Below are 22,556 nucleotides of genomic sequence, written 5' to 3'. Positions count from 1 at the left end.
TATTATTACCAGTTATTATATAGCGCACACATATTCCGCAGCGCTGTACAGAGAATATTATTACCAGTTATTATATAGCGCACACATATTCCGCAGCGCTGTACAGAGACTATTATTACCAGTTCTTATATAGCGCACACATATTCCGCAGCGCTGTACAGAGATTATTATTACCAGTTATTATATAGCGCACACATATTCCGCAGCACTGTACAGAGACTATTATTACCAGTTATTATATAGCGCACACATATTCTGCAGCGCTGTACAGGGAATATTATCACCAGTTATTATATAGTGCACACATATTCCACAGCACTGTACAGAGAATATTATTACCAGTTATTATATAGCGCACACATATTCCGCAGCGCTGTACAGAGACTATTATTACCAGTTATTATATAGCGCACACATATTCCGCAGAGCTGTACAGAGAATATTATTACCAGTTATTATATAGCGCACACATATTCCACAGCGCTGTACAGAGAATATTATTACCAGTTATTATATAGCGTACACATATTCCGCAGCGCTGTACAGAGAATATTATTACCAGTTATTATATAGCACACACATATTCCGCAGCGCTGTACAGAGACTATTATTACCAGTTATATTATATAGCGCACACATATTCCGCAGCGCTGTACAGAGACTATTACCAGTTATTATATAGCGCACACATATTCCGCAGCGCTGTACAGAGAATATTATTACCAGTTATATTATATAGCGCACACATATTCCGCAGCGCTGTACAGAGACTATTATTACCAGTTATTATATAGCGCACACATATTCCGCAGCGCTGTACAGAGAATATTATTACCAGTTATTATATAGCGCACACATATTCCGCAGCGCTGTACAGAGATTATTATTACCAGTTATTATATAGCGCACACATATTCCACAGCGCTGTACAGAGAATATTATCACCAGTTATTATATAGCGCACACATATTCCGCAGCGCTGTACAGAGAATATTATCACCAGTTATTATATAGCGCACACATATTCCGCAGCGCTGTACAGAGAATATTATCACCAGTTATTATATAGCGCACACATATTCTGCAGCGCTGTACAGAGAATATTATTACCAGTTAGTGTATAGCGCACACATATTCCGCAGCGCTGTACAGAGAATATTATTACCAGTTATTATATAGCGCACACATATTCCACAGCGCTGTACAGAGACTATTATTACCATTTATTATATAGCGCACACATATTCCACAGCACTGTACAGAGACTATTATTACCATTTATTATATAGCGCACACATATTCCACAGCGCTGTACAGAGACTATTATTGTTACGCTGCCTGGCGAGGCACCACGTGACTTTTACGGTTAACTGGAGGTGGAAGTTCAGGCGTGAACCCGTAGCTGGGACCGCTGTTTAGGACGGCCACAGCGAAGCCTACACTAACTCTGTTGAGTCCCCCGGGCAGATGGAATACCCCTGCGGTAGTGCTAGGCTTCGCCTGTAACCGCCGCGTTCGAAGGAGCCGGTTAAGCCTGCTCCGACCCCGATGCAGCCAGGTGTTATATGGAGACAAAGGGTGAACGATCGCCAGGGGGTATCTCAAAAGGCAGATCTAGCTAATGGGCCTAACTGATAAGGAACCCCTAACTAACCGGCACCAGGCCAAGGACAGGACAACGCGACCGAGTCGCAAACCCAACAGAGAATAGGGAATCCTTGGAACCAAGAAAAACAGGAAAAGGATGTTCCCCAAAACCGGGTGCAGAGAGGAAAGGGGAAACCCCTACCTGATGGAGACTAGGGAGCAAGACCAAGGGGGAAATAGGAGACAGGAATAAAAAGTACACTGAAATGAAGAGAAAGCAGTCCCGCGGAGGGGAACGGCCACGGAGGGCCACAACTGAGTCAAAAGAAGTACCGGGGCTCCACAGGAGCACTTACGTGACCCACGAAGTGATGGAGAAGGCGGAGATCACGCGGACTCCGTCCCGGGACAGGAGCACACACAGCGGGAACCAGGAATTCCCCAAGCAGGAACACTGGACGCTGGGACACAGGAGAAGCAGGACACAGGAGACGCTGACACAGGAGACGCTGACACAGGAGACGCTGGACACAGCTGGAGGCACCGGGAAAAGAACCCCAAAAACTCCAGGGACCGGGGTAGCATTGAAAACGCTATAGCCGGCGTCTGTGCCCTGCAGACGCCGGCTATTTATTCAAAACCCGGCGCCTGCGTGACGTCACGCGTACAGCGCTGCCGGGCGGAAGTTCGGGGACGTTGCCTAGCAACGCCCCGACGCCCAGCTCCAGATCGATGTTTGGAGTGCTGCTCGGCAGCGTCCCCAGCCTCCCTGCGCCGCCCAGCTCCTGCCGTCCGTCCGGGTGCTGGGGGTCCTGGACGGCGGCATGTGACAGTACCCCCCCATTGAGGAGGGGTTAACAACCCCTTACCACCGGGCTTGTGTGGAAACTGTCGGAAAAAAGACCTCTTGAGATTGGGTGAATGCAGATCCTTATCAGGAACCCAAGACCTCTCTTCGGGACCGAAACCCCTCCCATGTACGAGGAACTGCAAAGACCCTCTCACAAATTTGGAGTCCAGAATTTTCTCAACTCGGAATTCTTGCTGACCGTGCACCATTACTGGGGTAGAACCGCTCCTGGTCTTGCATGGAAACTTCTGCGAAAAGATCACCGGCTTAAGAAGCGAAGCATGGAAAGTATTCGTAATTCTGAGAGACTTAGGTAGCGAGAGCCGGAATGCTACCGGATTAACTCTCTTGATGATCCGAAAGGGGCCGATGAACCGAGGTCCCAACCTTGCCAAGGGTTGGTGAAGCTTTATATTCCGGGCAGAGAGCCACACCCAGTCACCAACCTTAAAACGGCAAGGACGTCTGGATTTATCCGCAAATACTTTCACCTTAAATGCAGCTTCTTTAAGCGCCATGTGAACCTTCCTCCAAATGACTCTGAGCCGAGTGGCAGCCGAAGAAGAGGACCTGGAGGCTTCTGGTCCCAGAGAGTTGGCTCGCGGATGGAACCCATAGACTGCAAAGAAGGGCGAGGTCTTAGAAGCCGAATGATATGCGTTGTTATACGCAAATTCGGCTAATGGCAAAACGTTCACCCAATCGTCCTGCAACTTGGAAACAAAACATCTAAGATATTGTTTGAGAGACTGATTCAACCGTTCCGTTTGCCCATTAGCCTGTGGGTGAAACGCAGAAGTGAGGCTGGTCTTAACCTTTAGGGCAGAACAAAACAGTCTCCAAAATTGTGCCACAAACTGAGGGCCTCGGTCCGACACAATATCCGCGGGTAACCCGTGCAGTGTGAAGATATGCTGCAAAAACAAGGTGACCAGCTCCTTGGCTGAGGGTAACTGCCTAAGCGCCACAAAATGGGCCATCTTAGAGAACCTGTCGATGACCACCCAGATGACTCAACAATGAGAAGAGACTGGCAGTTCAACAATAAAGTCCATGGCCAAGTGAGACCAAGGTCTAACAGGAATAGACAGCGACAGTAACTCCCCCACTGGTCATGCCCGCGGAACCTTATGCCGGGCACAAACCGGGCACGATAAAACAAAGTCCTTGGAATCCCGAGCCATGCCTGGCCACCAGACCACTCGAGAGAGCAGGGCCAGAGTCTTAGACACCCCTGGGTGACCGGCAGTTTTAGAATCATGACATTCGGCAAGCACCTTACGTCTCAGAGATGGGGGAACAAATAACCTGTTCTCAGGAGTTTGGGCTGGCGCCTGACCCTGTGCCTGACGAAGAAGTCCCTCCAAAGTCTGGCTAACGCCTGCATAAATACAGGAAGATGAAACGATGGGCCCTTGGCTGAATCTGCTCTCATGTTGAGGAATGAAACATCGAGAGAGGGCATCCGCCCGGGCATTCCTTGACCCAGGTCGGTAAGAGATAATGAAATTAAAACGCGTGAAAAAGAGGGCCCAGCGAGCTTGCCGGGCATTCAACCTCTTGGCTGATTCAATATACTGAAGGTTCTTGTGGTCGGTCAAAACAAGAACCTGATGGGCAGCGCCCTTTAGCCAATGTCGCCACTCGTCGAAGGCCCACTTGACAGCCAGCAATTCTCTATTACCAACATCGTAGTTGGACTCAGCTTGTGAGAATTTCCTGGACATGTAGGCACACGGGTGTAAAACAAGAGACTCGGGATCTCTTTGGGACAGGACTGCCCCAGCCCCAACCTCGGAAGCATCTACCTCCACTATGAAAGGCAAGTCAGGATTGGGATGCCTAAGAATCGGAGCCGTGACAAAGGCCTGCTTCAGGGTCTTGAACGCTTGTTCCACCTGGGAGGTCCACAGAGTAGGATCAGCTCCCTTTTTGGTCAAAGCTACCAGTGGAGCCACAATGGTGGAAAACGAATGTATGAAACGCCTGTAATAGTTGGCGAATCCAAGAAAGCGCTGGATCGCTTTCAAATTCGTGGGCCGAACCCATTCCACCACGGCTTGCACCTTCTTGGGATCCATTTGGAACCCCCGAGAGGAAATTATGTACCCTAAAAAGGATACCTGGGATACCTCGAATTTGCATTTTTCCAGCTTGGCGAATAAGGAATTTTCCCGCAGCTTCAACAAAACTTGACGGACCTGAGACCGGTGCGAAGCTAGGTCTTGAGAGAAAATTAAAATGTCGTCCAGATAAACGACAACAAATTTTCCCAGAAAATCACGGAGGACGTCGTTGATCAAGTCCTGAAAGACGGCCGGGGCGTTTGAGAGGCCGAAGGGCTTTACCAGGTACTCGTAGTGCCCCGTCTGTGTACTAAAAGCCGTCTTCCACTCATCTCCCTCCTTTATTCTTATAAGATTATAAGCGCCTCTAAGATCAATTTTGGAAAAGATGGTTGCGGACCGTAGCTGGTCAAACAGTACCGTGATAAGGGGGAGAGGATAGGTGTTCTTCACCGTGATCTTGTTGAGTGCACAGAAGTCAATGCAGGGTCTCAACGTACCGTCCTTCTTGGCCACAAAAAAGAATCCGGCACTGAGGGGAGATTTGGACGGCCGAATGAATCCCTTCGTGAGGTTCTCCTGAATGTAGTCATCCATGGCCTTTGTCTCTGGAGCAGACAAGGCGTATAATCTGCCCTTGGGTAAAGGGGCATTAGGGACTAACTGGATCGCGCAGTCATAGGGACGGTGAGGTGGTAAGACATCTGCTTTCCCTTTAGAAAAAACATCCGTGAAGTCCTGATAAGGATATGGAACCTCCGGGAGTGATACGGAACCCAGGGGTAGTGAGATGTTCAAACAATGCTCACCACAGGTGGAACTCCATCGAGCAATCTCCCCTTGGTTCCAGTCAATGAAAGGATTGTGCCTTTTCAACCACGGGAACCCAAGTACGATGGGGACCGCTGGGCAGGATGTAAGCAAAAAGGAAATTTCCTCTTGATGAAACAACCCGACAGACAGATGTAGGGGAGGTGTCTACAAGGAAATTGTCCCGTTAGAGAGGACACTACCATCCAAACCCCGTAACGTAATGGGTCTTGGGAGCTTGACATGTGGAATGCCTAAACTCTGGGCTGTCGAGATATCTAAAAAGTTCCCGGCCGCACCGCTATCAATAAATACGGACCCGGAAAACTTAACCCCTTGGTAAGAAACAGTCCCCGGAACCAGTAAAGAGTTAAGAGAGGAAAAGAGCTGGAGGCCTAAGTGAACCCTCTCTTCGTTCACTTGGCCCGAACTTTTACTGGCTTGCTGGGGCAGTTGCGGAGGACATGCCCTTTACTCCCACAATACAGGCAAAGGCCCGTACTCATTCGGCGGGTTCTCTCCTCTGGAGAAATGCGGGACGCACCAACTTGCATCGGCTCCTCACTCTCCTCTGGGACTGCCGACACAAAGGGAACCGGCTGGATCTTGGAACCCCGTTCCGACCTCCGCTCCCGGAGGCGACGGTCAATCCGAATGGATAACTCTATAAGCTTATCAAGAGAAGTAGGAGTGGGGTACTGGATCAGGCAGTCTTTAATTTCTTCGGACAGACCGCAGCGAAACTGACTGCGTAATGCAGGGTCGTTCCACCCGCAGTCGTTAGACCAGCGGCGGAACTCGGTACAGTAGACCTCTGCCGGGTCCTTACCCTGCTTAAGGGCCCGAAGATGCGTCTCTGCTGAGGCCTCCCTGTCGGGGTCATCGTACAGCAGACCTAAAGAACTGAAAAAATTATCCACCGAAGACAAAGCCGGACTATCAGAAGGCAAGCCAAAGGCCCAAGTTTGAGGGTCCCCCTGCAGTAAAAAATAGTTTACAACTCTCCCGAAAGTTGAAGAATGACCTGCGATCGCCTGAAAACCGATCAGGCAAGTTCATTTTTGGTTCCGGGGTACCGAGGTCTGGAGGACGCAGCCTCTGCTCTTGGGATGCTACCTTCAGGGACAGGTCTCGCACCATCTGGGTTAACCCCTGAATTTGATCCGAAAATGCCTGTGCTGATGGATTCATGATGATGACTCCCTGGAGAAAAAATGGAAAATCTACAGAAAAAATTGGTGATACCTCTGACGCAACCACCAGTCAGTCCGTCTTTTGGCCGGCTATAATGTTACGCTGCCTGGCGAGGCACCACGTGACTTTTACGGGCAACTGGAGGTGGAAGTTCAGGCGTGAACCCGTAGCTGGGACCGCTGTTTAGGACGGCCACAGCGAAGCCTACACTAACTCTGTTGAGTCCCCCGGGCAGATGGAATACCCCTGCGGTAGTGCTAGGCTTCGCCTGTAGCCGCCGCGTTCGAAGGAGCCGGTTAAGCCTGCTCCGACCCCGATGCAGCCAGGTGTTATATGGAGACAAAGGGTGAACGATCGCCAGGGGGTATCTCAAAAGGCAGATCTAGCTAATGGGCCTAACTGATAAGGAACCCCTAACTAACCGGCACCAGGCCAAGGACAGGACAACGCGACCGAGTCGCAAACCCAACAGAGAATAGGGAATCCTTGGAACCAAGAAAAACAGGAAAAGGATGTTCCCCAAAACCGGGTGCAGAGAGGAAAGGGGAAACCCCTACCTGATGGAGACTAGGGAGCAAGACCAAGGGGGAAATAGGAGACAGGAATAAAAAGTACACTGAAATGAAGAGAAAGCAGTCCCGCGGAGGGGAACGGCCACGGAGGGCCACAACTGAGTCAAAAGAAGTACCGGGGCTCCACAGGAGCACTTACGTGACCCACGAAGTGATGGAGAAGGTGGAGATCACGCGGGCTCCGCCCCGGGACAGGAGCACACACAGCGGGAACCAGGAATTCCCCAAGCAGGAACACTGGACGCTGGGACACAGGAGAAGCAGGACACAGGAGACGCTGACACAGGAGACACAGGAGACCCTGACACAGGAGACGCTGGACACAGCTGGAGGCACCGGGAAAAGAACCCCAAAAACTCCAGGGACCGGGGTAGCATTGAAAACGCTATAGCCGGCGTCTGTGCCTAGCAGACGCCGGCTATTTATTCAAAACCCGGCGCCTGCGTGACGTCACGCGTACAGCGCTGCCGGGCGGAAGTTTGGGGACGTTGCCTAGCAACGCCCCGACGCCCGGCTCCAGATCGAGGCTTGGAGCGCTGCTCGGCAGCGTCCCCAGCCTCCCTGCGCCGCCCAGCTCCTACCGTCCGTCCGGGTGCTGGGGGTCCCGGGGGTCCCGGGGGTCCCGGACGGCGGCATGTGACAATTATTACCAGTTATTATATAGCACACACATATTGCGCAGCGCTGTACAGAGACTATTATTACCAGTTATTATATAGCTCACACATATTCTGCAGCGCTGTACAGAGAATATTATTACCAGTTATTATATAGCGCACACATATTCCGCAGCACTGTACAGAGACTATTATTACCAGTTATTATATAGCGCACACATATTCCACAGCGCTGTACAGAGACTATTATTACCAGTTATTATATAGCGCACACATATTCCGCAGTGCTGTACAGAGACTATTATTACCAGTTATTATATAGTGCACACATATTCAGCAGCGCTGTACAGAGACTATTATTACCAGTTATTATATAGCGCACACATATTCCGCAGCGCTGTACAGAGAATATTATTACCAGTTATTATATAGCGCACACATATTCCGCAGCGCTGTACAGAGACTATTATTACCAGTTATTATATAGCGCACACATATTCCGCAGCACTGTACAGAGACTATTATTACCAGTTATTATATAGCGCACACATATTCCGCAGCACTGTACAGAGACTATTATTACCAGTTATTATATAGTGCACACATATTCCGCAGCGCTGTACAGAGACTATTATTACCAGTTATTATATAGTGCACACAGATTCCACAGCGCTGTACAGAGACTATTATTACCAGTTATTATATAGCGCACACATATTCCGCAGCGCTGTACAGAGACTATTATTACCAGTTATTATATAGCGCACACATATTCAGCAGCGCTGTACAGATAATATTATTACCAGTTATTATATAGCGCACACATATTCCACAGCACTGTACAGAGACTATTATTACCAGTTATTATATAGCACACACATGTAGCACAGTGCTGTACAGAGACTATTATTACCAGTTATTATATAGCGCACACATATTCCGCAGTGCTGTACAGAGACTATTATTACCAGTTATTATATAGCGCACACATATTCCGCAGCACTGTACAGAGAATATTATTACCAGTTATTATATAGCGCACACATATTCCGCAGCGCTGTACAGAGAATATTATTACCAGTTATTATATAGTGCACACATATTCCGCAGCGCTGTACAGAGGCTATTATTACCAGTTATTATATAGTGCACACATATTCCGCAGCACTGTACAGAGACTATTATTACCAGTTATTATATAGCGCACACATATTCCGCAGCACTGTACAGAGACTATTATTACCAGTTATTATATAGCACACACATATTTCGCAGCACTGTACAGAGGCTATTATTACCAGTTATTATATAGCGCACACATATTACACAGCGCTGTACAGAGAATATTATTACCAGTTATTATATAGCGCACGCATATTCCACAGCGCTGTACAGAGATTATTAATACCAGTTATTATATAGCGCACACATATTCCACAGCGCTGTACAGAGACTATTATTACCTGTTATTATATAGCGCACACATATTCCACAGCGCTGTACAGAGACTATTATTACCAGTTATTATATAGCACACACATATTCCACAGCGCTGTACAGAGACTATTATTACCAGTTATTATATAGCGCACACATATTCTGCAGCGCTGTACAGAGACTATTATTACCAGTTATTTATATAGTGCACACATATTCCACAGCGCTGTACAGAGACTATTATTACCAGTTATTATATAGCGCACACATATTCCGCAGCGCTGTACAGAGAATATTATTACCAGTTATTATATAGTGCACACATATTCCGCAGCGCTGTACAGAGACTATTATTACCAGTTATTATATAGCGCACACATATTCCGCTGAGCTGTACAGAGACTATTATTACCAGTTATTATATAGCGCACACATATTCCACAGCGCTGATCAGAGAATATGATTACCAGTTATTATATAGCGCACACATATTCCGCAGCGCTGTACAGAGACTATTATTACCAGTTATTATATAGCACACACATATTCCACAGCGCTGTACAGAGACTATTATTACCAGTTATTATATAGCACACACATATTCCGCAGCGCTGTACAGAGAATATTATTACCAGTTATTATATAGCGCACACATATTCTGCAGCGCTGTACAGAGACTATTATTACCAGTTATTTATATAGTGCACACATATTCCACAGTGCTGTACAGAGAATATTATTACCAGTTATTATATAGCGCACACATATTCCGCAGCGCTGTACAGAGAATATGATTACCAGTTATTATATAGCGCACACATATTCCGCAGCGCTGTACAGAGACTATTATTACCTGTTATTATATAGCGCACACATATTCCACAGCGCTGTACAGAGACTATTATTACCAGTTATTATATAGCACACACATATTCCACAGCGCTGTACAGAGACTATTATTACCAGTTATTATATAGCACACACATATTCCGCAGCGCTGTACAGAGAATATTATTACCAGTTATTATATAGCGCACACATATTCCACAGCGCTGTACAGAGACTATTATTACCAGTTATTATATAGTGCACACATATTCCGCAGCGCTGTACAGAGAATATGATTACCAGTTATTATATAGCACACATATTCCGCAGCGATGTACAGAGAATATTATTACCAGTTATTATATAGCGCACACGTATTCCGCAGCGCTGTACAGAGAATATTATCACCAGTTATTATATAGCGCACACATATTCCGCAGCGCTGTACAGAGAATATTATCACCAGTTATTATATAGCGCACACATATTCCGCAGCGCTGTACAGAGAATATTATTACCAGTTATTATATAGCGCACACATATTCTGCAGCGCTGTACAGGGAATATTATCACCAGTTATTATATAGTGCACACATATTCTGCAGCGCTGTACAGAGAATATTATTACCAGTTATTATATAGCGCACACATATTCCGCAGCGCTGTACAGAGGATATTATTACCAGTTATTATATAGCGCACACATATTCCGCAGCGCTGTACAGAGACTATTATTACCAGTTATTATATAGCGCACACATATTCCGCAGCGCTGTACAGAGAATATTATTACCAGTTATTATATAGCGCACACATATTCCGCAGCGCTGTACAGAGAATATTATTACCAGTTATTATATAGCGCACACATATTCTGCAGCGCTGTACAGAGAATATTATTACCAGTTATTATATAGTGCACACATATTCCGCAGTTCTGTTCAGGGAATATTATCACCAGTTATTATATAGCGCACACATATTCTGCAGCGCTGTACATGGAATATTATCACCAGTTATTATATAGCGCACACATATTCTGCAGCGCTGTACATGGAATATTATCACCAGTTATTATATAGCGCACACATATTCTGCAGCGCTGTACATGGAATATTATCACCAGTTATTATATAGTGCACACATATTCCTCAGCGCTGTACAGAGACTATTATTACCAGTTGTTATATAGTGCACACATATTCCGCAGTGCGGTACAAGGGCTGTATTACTGCTTTTGTGTATACAGGGGATAGGAGCACACATGCACCCAGTTCTTCCCCCTGTATGTACCGTGACCCCTCCTGTGTTACCTGCAGCTGTGGTCGCAGTGTAGCCCACTCTGGCCGCCATGTCTGACATATGTACCTCCCCCGCCATCCTCTGCTGTTCTGTTGTGTGATTTCTTACGCACTCCGTGGCCATAGGCAGTAGATGATGGTGATGGATAGGTAGAACGGAGAGCGAGAGAGCGGATATCACCGCACCATCACCTTTTTCTGTTCTCCTTACTATTGTCATCCCTGTTAATGTGTCATATTTGTATTTCTCTATAGAGCACAGTAATATCAGACACCCTGTGGCCTAACACCTCTTCTCCTCTCCCCGAGATGTCCAGCGGTTTACAATGACTAGCAAGGAATGTGCTGAGGTCTCAGGTGAGATTATATCACTGTACCCCAAAGTCTCAGGTTATAGTTTATCGCTGTACCCCAAGGTTTCAGGTGAGATTATATCGCTGTACCCCGAGGTCTCAGGTGAGATTATATCGCTGTACCCCGAGGTCTCAGGTGAGATTATATCGCTGTACCCTGAGGTCTCAGGTGAGATTATATCGCTGTACCCCGAGGTCTCAGGTGAGATTATATCGCTGTACCCCGAGGTCTCAGGTGAGATTATATCGCTGTACACCGAGGTCTCAGGTGAGATTATATCGCTGTACCCCGAGGTCTCAGGTGAGATTATATCGCTGTACCCCGAGGTCTCAGGTGAGATTATATCGCTGTACCCCGAGGTCTCAGGTGAGATTATATCGCTGTACCCCGAGGTCTCAGGTGAGATTATATCGCTGTACCCCGAGGTCTAAGGTGAGATTATATCGCTGTACCCCGAGGTCTCAGGTGAGATTATATCGCTGTACCCCGAGGTCTCAGGTGAGATTATATCGCTGTACCCCGAGGTCTCAGGTGAGATTATATCTCTGTACCCCGAGGTCTCACGTGAGATTATATTGCTGTACCCCGAGGTCTCACGTGAGATTATATTGCTGTACCCCGAGGTCTCAGGTGAGATTATATCGCTGTACCCCGAGGTCTCAGGTGAGATTATATCGCTGTACCCCGAGGTCTCAGGTGAGATTATATCTCCGTACCCCGAGGTCTCAGGTGAGATTATATCACTGTACCCCGAGGTTTCAGGTGAGATTATATCGCTGTACCCCGAAGTCTCATGTGAGATTATATCGCTGTACCTCGAGGTCTCAGGTGAGATTATATCGCTGTACCCCGAGGTCTCATGTCAGATTATATCGCTGTACCCTGAGGTCTCAGGTGAGATTATATCGCTGTACCCCGAGGTCTCAGGTGAGATTATATCGCTGTACCCCGAGGTCTCAGGTGAGATTATATCGCTGTACCCCAAGGTCTCAGGTGAGATTATATCGCTGTACCCCGAGGTCTCAGGTGAGATTATATCGCTGTACCCCGAGGTCTCAGGTGAGATTATATCGCTGTACCCCGAGGTCTCAGGTGAGATTATATCGCTGTACACCGAGGTCTCAGGTGAGATTATATCGCTGTACCCCGAGGTCTCAGGTGAGATTATATCGCTGTACCCCGAGGTCTCAGGTGAGATTATATCGCTGTACCCCGAGGTCTCAGGTGAGATTATATCGCTGTACCCCGAGGTCTCAGGTGAGATTATATCGCTGTACCCCGAGGTCTCAGGTGAGATTATATCGCTGTACCCCGAGGTCTCAGGTGAGATTATATCGCTGTACCCCGAGGTCTCAGGTGAGATTATATCGCTGTACCCCGAGGTCTCAGGTGAGATTATATCTCTGTACCCCGAGGTCTCAGGTGAGATTATATTGCTGTACCCCGAGGTCTCAGGTGAGATTATATCGCTGTACCCCGAGGTCTCAGGTGAGATTATATCGCTGTACCCCGAGGTCTCAGGTGAGATTATATCGCTGTACCCCGAGGTCTCAGGTGAGATTATATCGCTGTACACCGAGGTCTCAGGTGAGATTATATCGCTGTACCCCGAGGTCTCAGGTGAGATTATATCGCTGTACCCCGAGGTCTCAGGTGAGATTATATCGCTGTACCCCGAGGTCTCAGGTGAGATTATATCGCTGTACCCCGAGGTCTCAGGTGAGATTATATCGCTGTACCCCGAGGTCTCAGGTGAGATTATATCGCTGTACCCCGAGGTCTCAGGTGAGATTATATCGCTGTACCCCGAGGTCTCAGGTGAGATTATATCGCTGTACCCCGAGGTCTCAGGTGAGATTATATCGCTGTACCCCGAGGTCTCAGGTGAGATTATATCTCTGTACCCCGAGGTCTCACGTGAGATTATATCGCTGTACCCCGAGGTCTCAGGTGAGATTATATCGCTGTACCCCGAGGTCTCAGGTGAGATTATATCGCTGTACCCCGAGGTCTCAGGTGAGATTATATCTCCGTACCCCGAGGTCTCAGGTGAGATTATATCACTGTACCCCGAGGTTTCAGGTGAGATTATATCGCTGTACCCCGAAGTCTCATGTGAGATTATATCGCTGTACCTCGAGGTCTCAGGTGAGATTATATCGCTGTACCCCGAGGTCTCATGTGAGATTATATCGCTGTACCCTGAGGTCTCAGGTGAGATTATATCGCTGTACCCCGAGGTCTCAGGTGAGATTATATCGCTGTACCCCGAGGTCTCAGGTGAGATTATATCGCTGTACCCCGAGGTCTCATGTGAGAATATATCGCTGTACCCCGAGGTCTCAGGTTAGATTATATCGCTGTACCCCGAGGTCTCAGGTGAGATTATATCGCTGTACCCCGAGGTCTCAGGTGAGATTATATCGCTGTACCCCGAGGTTTCAGGTGAGATTATATCGCTGTACCCCGAGGTCTCAGGTGAGATTATATCGCTGTACCCCGAGGTTTCAGGTGAGATTATATCGCTGTACCCCGAGGTCTCAGGTGAGATTATATCGCTGTACCCCGAGGTCTCAGGTGAGATTATATCGCTGTACCCCGAGGTCTCAGGTGAGATTATATCGCTGTACCCCGAGGTCTCAGGTGATATTATATCGCTGTACCCCGAGGTCTCAGGTGAGATTATATCGCTGTACCCCGAGGTCTCAGGTGAGATTATATCGCTGTACCCCGAGGTCTCAGGTGAGATTATATCGCTGTACCTCGAGGTCTCAAGTGAGATTATATCGCTGTACCTCGAGGTCTCAGGTGAGATTATATCGCTGTACCTCGAAGGTCTCAGGTGAGATTATATCGCTGTACCTCGAAGGTCTCAGGTGAGATTATATCGCTGTACCCCGAGGTCTCAGGTGAGATTATATCGCTGTACCCCGAGGTTTCAGGTGAGATTATATCGCTGTACCCCGAGGTCTCAGGTGAGATTATATCGCTGTACCCCGAGGTCTCAGGTGATATTATATCGCTGTACCCCGAGGTCTCAGGTGAGATTATATCGCTGTACCTCGAGGTCTCAGGTGAGATTATATCGCTGTACCCTGAGGTCTCAGGTGAGATTATATCGCTGTACCTCGAGGTCTCAGGTGATATTATATTGCTGTACCCCGAGGTCTCAGGTGAGATTATATCGCTGTACCCCGAGGTCTCAGGTGAGATTATATCTCTGTACCCCGAGGTCTCAGGTGAGATTATATCGCTGTACCCCGAGGTCTCAGGTGAGATTATATCGCTGTACCTCGAGGTCTCAGGTGAAATTATATTGCTGTACCCCAAGGTCTCAGTACATTGCTTTGTATTCTTTTTTTTCGGTCAATTTATTATCCTGTAATTCTTTCTCTTAGAAAACGGCCACCAAATTAAGGTTTTTCTACCCAAGAAGCTGCTGGAGTGTTTGCCCAAGTGCACGGTTTTACCTAAAGAGAGACAACGCTGGAACACCAATGAGGTATAGACCCCTGCATTACACAGCCCTGTCCTCACTGACACATCCCCCATCTCCTGATATACTCTGTGCTGCTGGGGACCCTGCTCCTCCCACTATATAATTCTCAGTCTGTGGCTTCCTGCTGCCTCCATTCCACTCCTCACATCATGTCACTGCCCCTGTCACATGCAGCCCTGTCCTCACTGACACATCACTCATCTCCTGATATACTCTGTGCTGCTGGGGATCCTGCTCCTCCCACTATATAACTCCCAGTCTGTGGCTACCTGCTGTCCCCAATTCCCTCCTCACATCATGTCACTGCCCCTGTCACATGCAGCCCTGTCCTTACTGACACATCATTTATCTCCTGATATACTCTGTGCTGCTGGGGACCCTGCTCCTCCCACTATATAACTCTCAGTTTGTGGCTTCCTGCTGCCTCCATTCCCCTCCTCACATCATGTCACTGCTCCTGTCACATGCAGCCCTGTCCTCACTGACACATCCCTCATCTCCTGATATACTCTGTGCTGCTGGAGACCCTGCTCCTCCCACTATATAACTCTGTCTGTGGCTTCCTGCTGCCTCCATTCCCCTCCTCACATCATGTCACTGTCCCATGCAGCCCTGTCCTCACTGACACATCCCTCATCTCCTGATATACTCTGTACTGCTGGGGACCCTGCTCCTCCACCTATATAACTCTGTCTGTGGCTTCCTGCTGCCTCCATTCCCCTCCTCACATCATGTCACATGCAGCCCTGTCCTCTCTGACACATCACTCACCTCCTGAAATACTCTGTGCTGCTGGGGACCCTGCTCCTCCCACTATATAACTCTAAGTCTGTGGCTTCCTGCTGCCTCCATTCCCCTCCTCACATCATGTCACTGCCCCTGTCACATGCAGCCCTGTCCTCACTGACACATCCCTCATCTCCTGATATACTCTGTGCTGCTGGGGACCCTGCTCCTCCCACTATATAACTCTCAGTCTGCGGCTTCCTGCTGCCTCCATTCCCCTCCTCACATCATGTCACTGCCCCTGTCACATGCAGCCCTGTCCTCACTGACACATCACTCATCTCCTGATATACTCTGTGCTGCTGGGGGGACCCTGCTCCTCCCACTATATAACTCTCAGTCTGTGGCTTCCTGCTGCCCCCATTCCCCTCCTCACATCATGTCACTGCCCCTGTCACATGCAGCCCTGTCCTCACTGACACATCACTCATCTCCTGATATACTCTGTGCTGCTGGGGACCCTGCTCCTCCCACTATATAACCCTCAGTCTGTGGCTTCCTGCTGCCTCCATTCCCCTCCTCACATCATGTCCCTGCCCCTGTCACATGCAGCCCTGTCCTCACTGACACATCACTCATCTCCTGATATACTCTGTGCTGCTGGGGACCCTGCTCCTCCCACTATATAACTCTCAGTCTGTGGCTTCCTGCTACCCCCATTCCCCTCCTCACATCATGTCACTGCCCCTGTCACATGTAGCCCTGTCCTCACTGACACATCACTTATCTCCTGATATACTCTGTGCTGCTGGGGACCCTGCTCCTCCCACTATATAACTCTCAGTCTGTGGCTTCCTGCTGCCTCCATTCCTCTCCTCACATCATGTCACTGCTCCTGTCACATGCAGCCCTGTCCTCACTGACACATCACTCATCTCCTGATATACTCTGTGCTGCTGGGGACCCTGCTCCTCCCACTATATAACTCTCGGTCTGTGGCTTCCTGCTGCCCCCATTCCCCTCCTCACATCATGTCACTGCCTCTGTCACATACAGCCCTGTCCTCACAGACACATCACTCATCTCCTGATATACTCTGTGCTGCTGGGGACCCTGCTCCTCCCACTATATAACTCCCAGTTTGTAGCTTCCTGCTGCCTCCGTTCCCCTCACATCATGTCCCGGCCCTGTCCCATGCAGCACTGTCCTCACTGACACATCACTCATCTCCTGATATACTCTGTGCTGCTGGGGACCCTGCTCCTCCCACTATATAACTCTCAGTCTGTGGCTTCCTGCTGCCTCCGTTCCCCTCACATCACGTCATCTGTGCACATTCTGTACGTTATCCCATGGGTGTCATTATGCTACAGGGGGTTGTCTGTCTTCCCTGCAGGAAATCGCCTCTTACCTTATCACCTTTGAGAAGCATGACGAATGGTTATCTTGCGCCCCTAAAACCAGGTAAAGTAACACCAAGTTTCTGATGGGCCTGGGTTTCCTTTCCCATCTCTGTTATTTACAGTATGTCTGATCTCTGCTGTGTTATTGTCAGATATGTAACCAGCACTAATACTTTAGCGCACAGTTTCCCAAACTCGGTCCTCAGGACCTCACACAGTGCATGTTTTGCAGATCTCACAGAATCACAAGTGAAATAATTAGCTTCACTTGTGGATCTTTTACAAATTGGTCAATGAGTAAAGAGTGCACCTGTCGGGTGACCTGGGAAACGTGAACTGTGTGGGGTCCTGAGGGCCGAGTTTGAGAACCACTGCTTTAGAGACTCTACTACTTGGTAGACCTTTATTCACATTATCAAGGAAGATGAGAGCCTGACCAAACCGTGACATGACTAAGGCAGAGTAGAGCCTGACCAAGCCATGACATTACCAAGGCAGACAAGAGCCTGACCAAGCCATGACATCACCAAGCCATGACATTACCAAGGCAGAGTAGAGCCTGACCAAGCCATGACATCGCCAAGGCAGAGTAGAGCCTGACCAAGCCATGACATCACCAAGGCAGAGTAGAGCCTGACCAAGCCATGACATTACCAAGGCAGAGTAGGGCCTGACCAAGTCATAACATTACCAAGTCATGAGATCACCAAGGCAGACGAGAGCCAGACCAAGCATGACATCACCAAGGCAGACGAGAGCCTGACCAAGCTGTGACATTACCAAACCATGACATTTCCAAGGCAGAGTAGAGCCTGACCAAGCCATGACATCACCAAGACAGATGAGAGCCTAACCAAGCCATGACATCACCAAGCCATGACATTACCAAGGCAGAGTAGAGCCTGACCAAGTCATGACATCACCAAGGTAGACGAGAGCCTGACCAAGACGTGACATTATCAAGGCAGACGAGAGCCTGACCAAGCCATGACATCACCAAGGCAGACGAGAGCCTGACCAATCCATGACATTACCAAAGCGTGACATTACCAAGCCATGACATGACCAAAGCAGACAAGAGCCTGACCAAGCCATGACACCAACAAGGCAGACTAGAGCCTGACCAAGCTGTGACATCACCAAGACAGACGAGAGCCTGACCAAGCCATGACCTCACCAAGACAGACGAGACCCTGACCAAGCCGTGACATCACCAAGGCAGATTAGAGCCTGACCAAGCCATGACATTACCAAAGCCCGACATGACCAAAGCAGACGAGACCCTGACCAAGCCATGACACCAACAAGACAGACGAGAGCCTGACCAAGCCATGACATCACCAAGACAGAGGAGAGCCTGACCAAGCCGTGACATCACCAAGGCAGATTAGAGCCTGACCAAGCCATGACATTACCAAAGTGTGACATTACCAAGCCATGATATGACCAAAGCAGACGAGACCCTGACCAATCCATGACACCAACAAGACAGACGAGAGCCTAAACAAAAAGTGACATCACCAAGGCAGATGAGAACCTGACCAAGCTGTGACATCACCAAGGCAGACGAGATCCTGACCAATCCATGACATCACCAAGACAGACGAGAGCCAGACCAAGCCATGACATCACCAAGGCAGGTGAGAGCCTGACCAAGCCGTGACATCATCAACGAAGGTGAGAGCCTGACCAAGCCATGACATCACCAAGGCAGGTGAGAGCCAGACAAAGCCATGACATCACCAAGGCAGACGAGTGCCTGACCAAGCCATGACATGACCAAAGCAGACAAGAGCCTGACCAAGCCATGACACCAACAAGGCAGACTAGAGCCTGACCAAGCTGTGACATCACCAATGCAGACAAGATCTTGACCAAACCATGACATCACCAAGGCAGATTAGATAAAAAAAGGAAAAACTAGAAAAACTACTGCGCTATGTTCTGTAATTCTTCTCACATATTAATCACTTTAATACTTTTATACCACTAGAGGTCACTGTTTGGCATTCAATCAGAAGAATATGCAATATAAAAGAAAATATATATTTTAATTCTAACTAATAAAAACACAATTTAGACAGCAAATAATACAAAAGGACATAAAAAAGCCAATGGGCTATCAATTTGAGGATGGAAGTTTTCAGCAAAAAGATATAGATCTCACTGTGCAATCAGTATTGAGGAACGAGGGAGGGTTGTAGGGTGATCGCACAAGATTAAGTATAGAGAGGACCCCTATGTAACAATATGGCATGTGTATCGACGGGGTGTGCTACCTAAGGACATAGTTTAGTAGACATGCAAAAGAAAAAGAGAAAAGGATGTCCTTTTTGTTAGGTGCACCTGAAAAGAGTTAGACTCTTAAAAAATAACTTTTAATTGTTTATTATATAAAAAGGCTGCGAAAATTTTTAAAACCATATAACAAAGACAGGGTGGGGATACACACATAAAATTGGGGGTGGCAGGCAGGTGTTTGCTGACAATCTTTATTAAGTCTGGTATTGATAGTGCAACAGGTAGATTCCACCGGATTGCTGTCAACGTTGATAATAGTGTGTGTTTGTACTGACACAATCCGGGTAAGTACCCTGTACATGAATGACTCCCGCTACCTAATCCTGAACACGATGTGCTAGTTCTTATACAAATGCCGTGTTTATTCTAATCACAGGCACTACTGTAGCTGTAATAACACTGACTCGAAAGAAGTGTATCTACTCCATACAAATTTGGAGAGATCTCAACACCAAATGAGTCAGTGGAAGATCGGCTGAAAATATCAATTAGAGATAACTCTGGGGTAATTTGATCGCCCAATAATTGCCGTGTAGGCATACATGCCGCCAAGAGATTATCTATATATCAGATAGTAGAGACCCAGTAGGGGTAACTCTGTAATCAGCACATCAGTGGGTAGAAGTCCTAAAAAGGACTATGGAGTCTACATACACTGCTAATACATAAATCAAAATGCACAATATGAAAAATAATAAATCAGCAAATCAGAACTGCCTGCGCACCGCTAGCCGGCACGCGCTTCGCAGTTAAGCTTCCTCAGGGGAGCTTAACTGCGAAGCGCGTGCCGGCTAGCGGTGCGCAGGCAGTTCTGATTTGCTGATTTATTATTTTTCATATTGTGCATTTTGATTTATGTATTAGCAGTGTATGTAGACTCCATAGTCCTTTTTAGGACTTCTACCCACTGATGTGCTGATTACAGAGTTACCCCTACTGGGTCTCTACTATCTGATATATAGATAATCTCTTGGCGGCATGTATGCCTACACGGCAATTATTGGGCGATCAAATTACCCCAGAGTTATCTCTAATTGATATTTTCAGACGATCTTCCACTGACTCATTTGGTGTTGAGATCTCTCCAAATTTGTATGGAGTAGATACACTTCTTTCGAGTCAGTGTTATTACAGCTACAGTAGTGCCTGTGATTAGAATAAACACGGCATTTGTATAAGAACTAGCACATCGTGTTCAGGATTAGGTAGCGGGAGTCATTCAGGTACAGGGTACTTACCCGGATTGTGTCAGTACAAACACACACTATTATCAACGTTGACAGCAATCCGGTGGAATCTACCTGTTGCACTATCAATACCAGACTTAATAAAGATTGTCAGCAAACACCTGCCTGCCACCCCCAATTTTATGTGTGTATCCCCACCCTGTCTTTGTTATATGGTTTTAAAAATTTTCGCAGCCTTTTTATATAATAAACAATTAAAAGTTATTTTTTAAGAGTCTAACTCTTTTCAGGTGCACCTAACAAAAAGGACATCCTTTTCTCTTTTTCTTTTGCAATCAGTATTGATACTCAGATGTTAGTAGTATGGGTAAGTATACTGCAGCAGAGTCAATGTATAGTAGAAAGCAGCAGTTACATTTTCTTGTTAGAGAGGCAGAGTGACACAAAAGCGCAGATAGGTTAATCCATATGGGTTAGTAGTGCATAGATCAGGGCTGGGCAACACTGGCCCTCCAGATGTTAATGAACTACACATCCCAGGATGCTTTGCATTAGTTTTGCTATGTGGCCATGCTGAAACTGATGCAAGGCATGCTGGGATGTGTAGTTCATCAACATCTGGAGGGCCTGTGTTGCCCAGCCCTGGCATAGATGGTCAGTTCCATGAGACAACAGGGAGTTATTATATTTACCATTTCTTTGTATATCAGCAATGTCAATTCTTAAATAGTGAACGGGGGGCACCCCTCTCGCCAATGCACCGGCTCAGTTTCATGTTGATTCCTCATTCAGTGGTTTGGAGGTTGTTAGTGGTGGGTGGGTGACCATCCAAAAGCGAAAACACTGGTACCAGGTCCTTTCTCTAACGCGTTTCTCCGCCTACACGCTTGGCGGCTTCCTCAGAGAGCATGTCCATGCAGATTAGAGCCTGACCAAGCTATGACATTACCAAGCCATGACATGACCAAAGCAGATGAGACCCTGACCAAGCCATGACACCAACAAAACAGAGGAGAGACTGACCGAGGCGTGACATCACCAAGGCAGTTGAGAGCCTGACCAAGCCATGACATCACCAAGGCAGGTGAGAGCCAGACCAAGCCATGACCTCACCAAGGCAGAGCCTGACCAAGCAGGGACATCACCGAGGCAGAAGAGAGCCTGACTAAGCCATGGCATCACCAAGGCAGACTAGATCCTTACCAAGCTGTGACATTACCAAAGTGTGACATTACCAAGCCATGACATGACCAAAGCAGACGAGACCCTGACCAAGCCATGACACCAACAAGACAGATGAGAGCCTGACCAAGCTGTAACATCACCAAGGCAGACGAGAGCCTGACCAAGCCGTGACCTCACCAAGGCAGAGGCTGAACAAACCATGACATCACCAAGGCAGAGGAGAGCCTGACTAAGCCATGGCATCACCAAGGCAGACGAGAGCCTGACCAAGCCATGACAGCAGGTGAGAGCCAGACCAAGCCATGACATCACCAAGGCAGACTAGAGCCTTACCAAGCTGTGACATTACCAAAGCGTGACATGACCAAAGCAGACGAGACCCTGACAAAGCCATGACAAGATGAGAGCCTGACCAAGCTGTGACATCACCAAGGCAGACGAGAGCCTGACCAAGCCATGACAGCACCAAGGCAGACGAGAGCCTGACCAAGCTGTGACATTAAAAAGTGTGACATTACCAAGCCATGGCATGACCAAAGCCCGACATGACCAATGCAGACAAGACCCTGACCAAGCGATGACACCAACAAGACAGACGAGAGTCTGACCAAGCTGTGACATCACCAAGGCAGACGAGAG

General features: G+C 47.8%; 1 protein-coding gene across 4 annotated transcripts in view; it reads left to right on the top strand.

Moving 5' to 3' along the window:
* Nucleotides 1-22,556, top strand: part of CAMTA2 (calmodulin binding transcription activator 2) — a 116,613-nt gene that overhangs the window by 14,775 nt on the left and 79,282 nt on the right. For all 4 annotated transcript variants that reach the window (XM_083185785.1, XM_083185783.1, XM_083185784.1 and 1 more), the window contains exons 2-4: nt 11,518-11,619; nt 15,015-15,118; nt 17,238-17,305. In XM_083185785.1, coding sequence (XP_083041911.1) covers nt 11,589-11,619; nt 15,015-15,118; nt 17,238-17,305 — 203 coding nt within the window. In that variant the 5' untranslated portion in view covers nt 11,518-11,588. The remainder of the gene's footprint in view (nt 1-11,517; nt 11,620-15,014; nt 15,119-17,237; nt 17,306-22,556) is intronic.

The sequence above is a fragment of the Crinia signifera genome, chromosome 4 (genome assembly GCF_055691185.1).
Source record: "Crinia signifera chromosome 4, ASM5569118v1, whole genome shotgun sequence".
Classification (NCBI taxonomy): Eukaryota; Metazoa; Chordata; class Amphibia; order Anura; family Myobatrachidae; genus Crinia; species Crinia signifera.
Note: the sequence above shows the minus strand (reverse complement) of the source record. Positions and strands in the feature narration are given on the sequence as shown.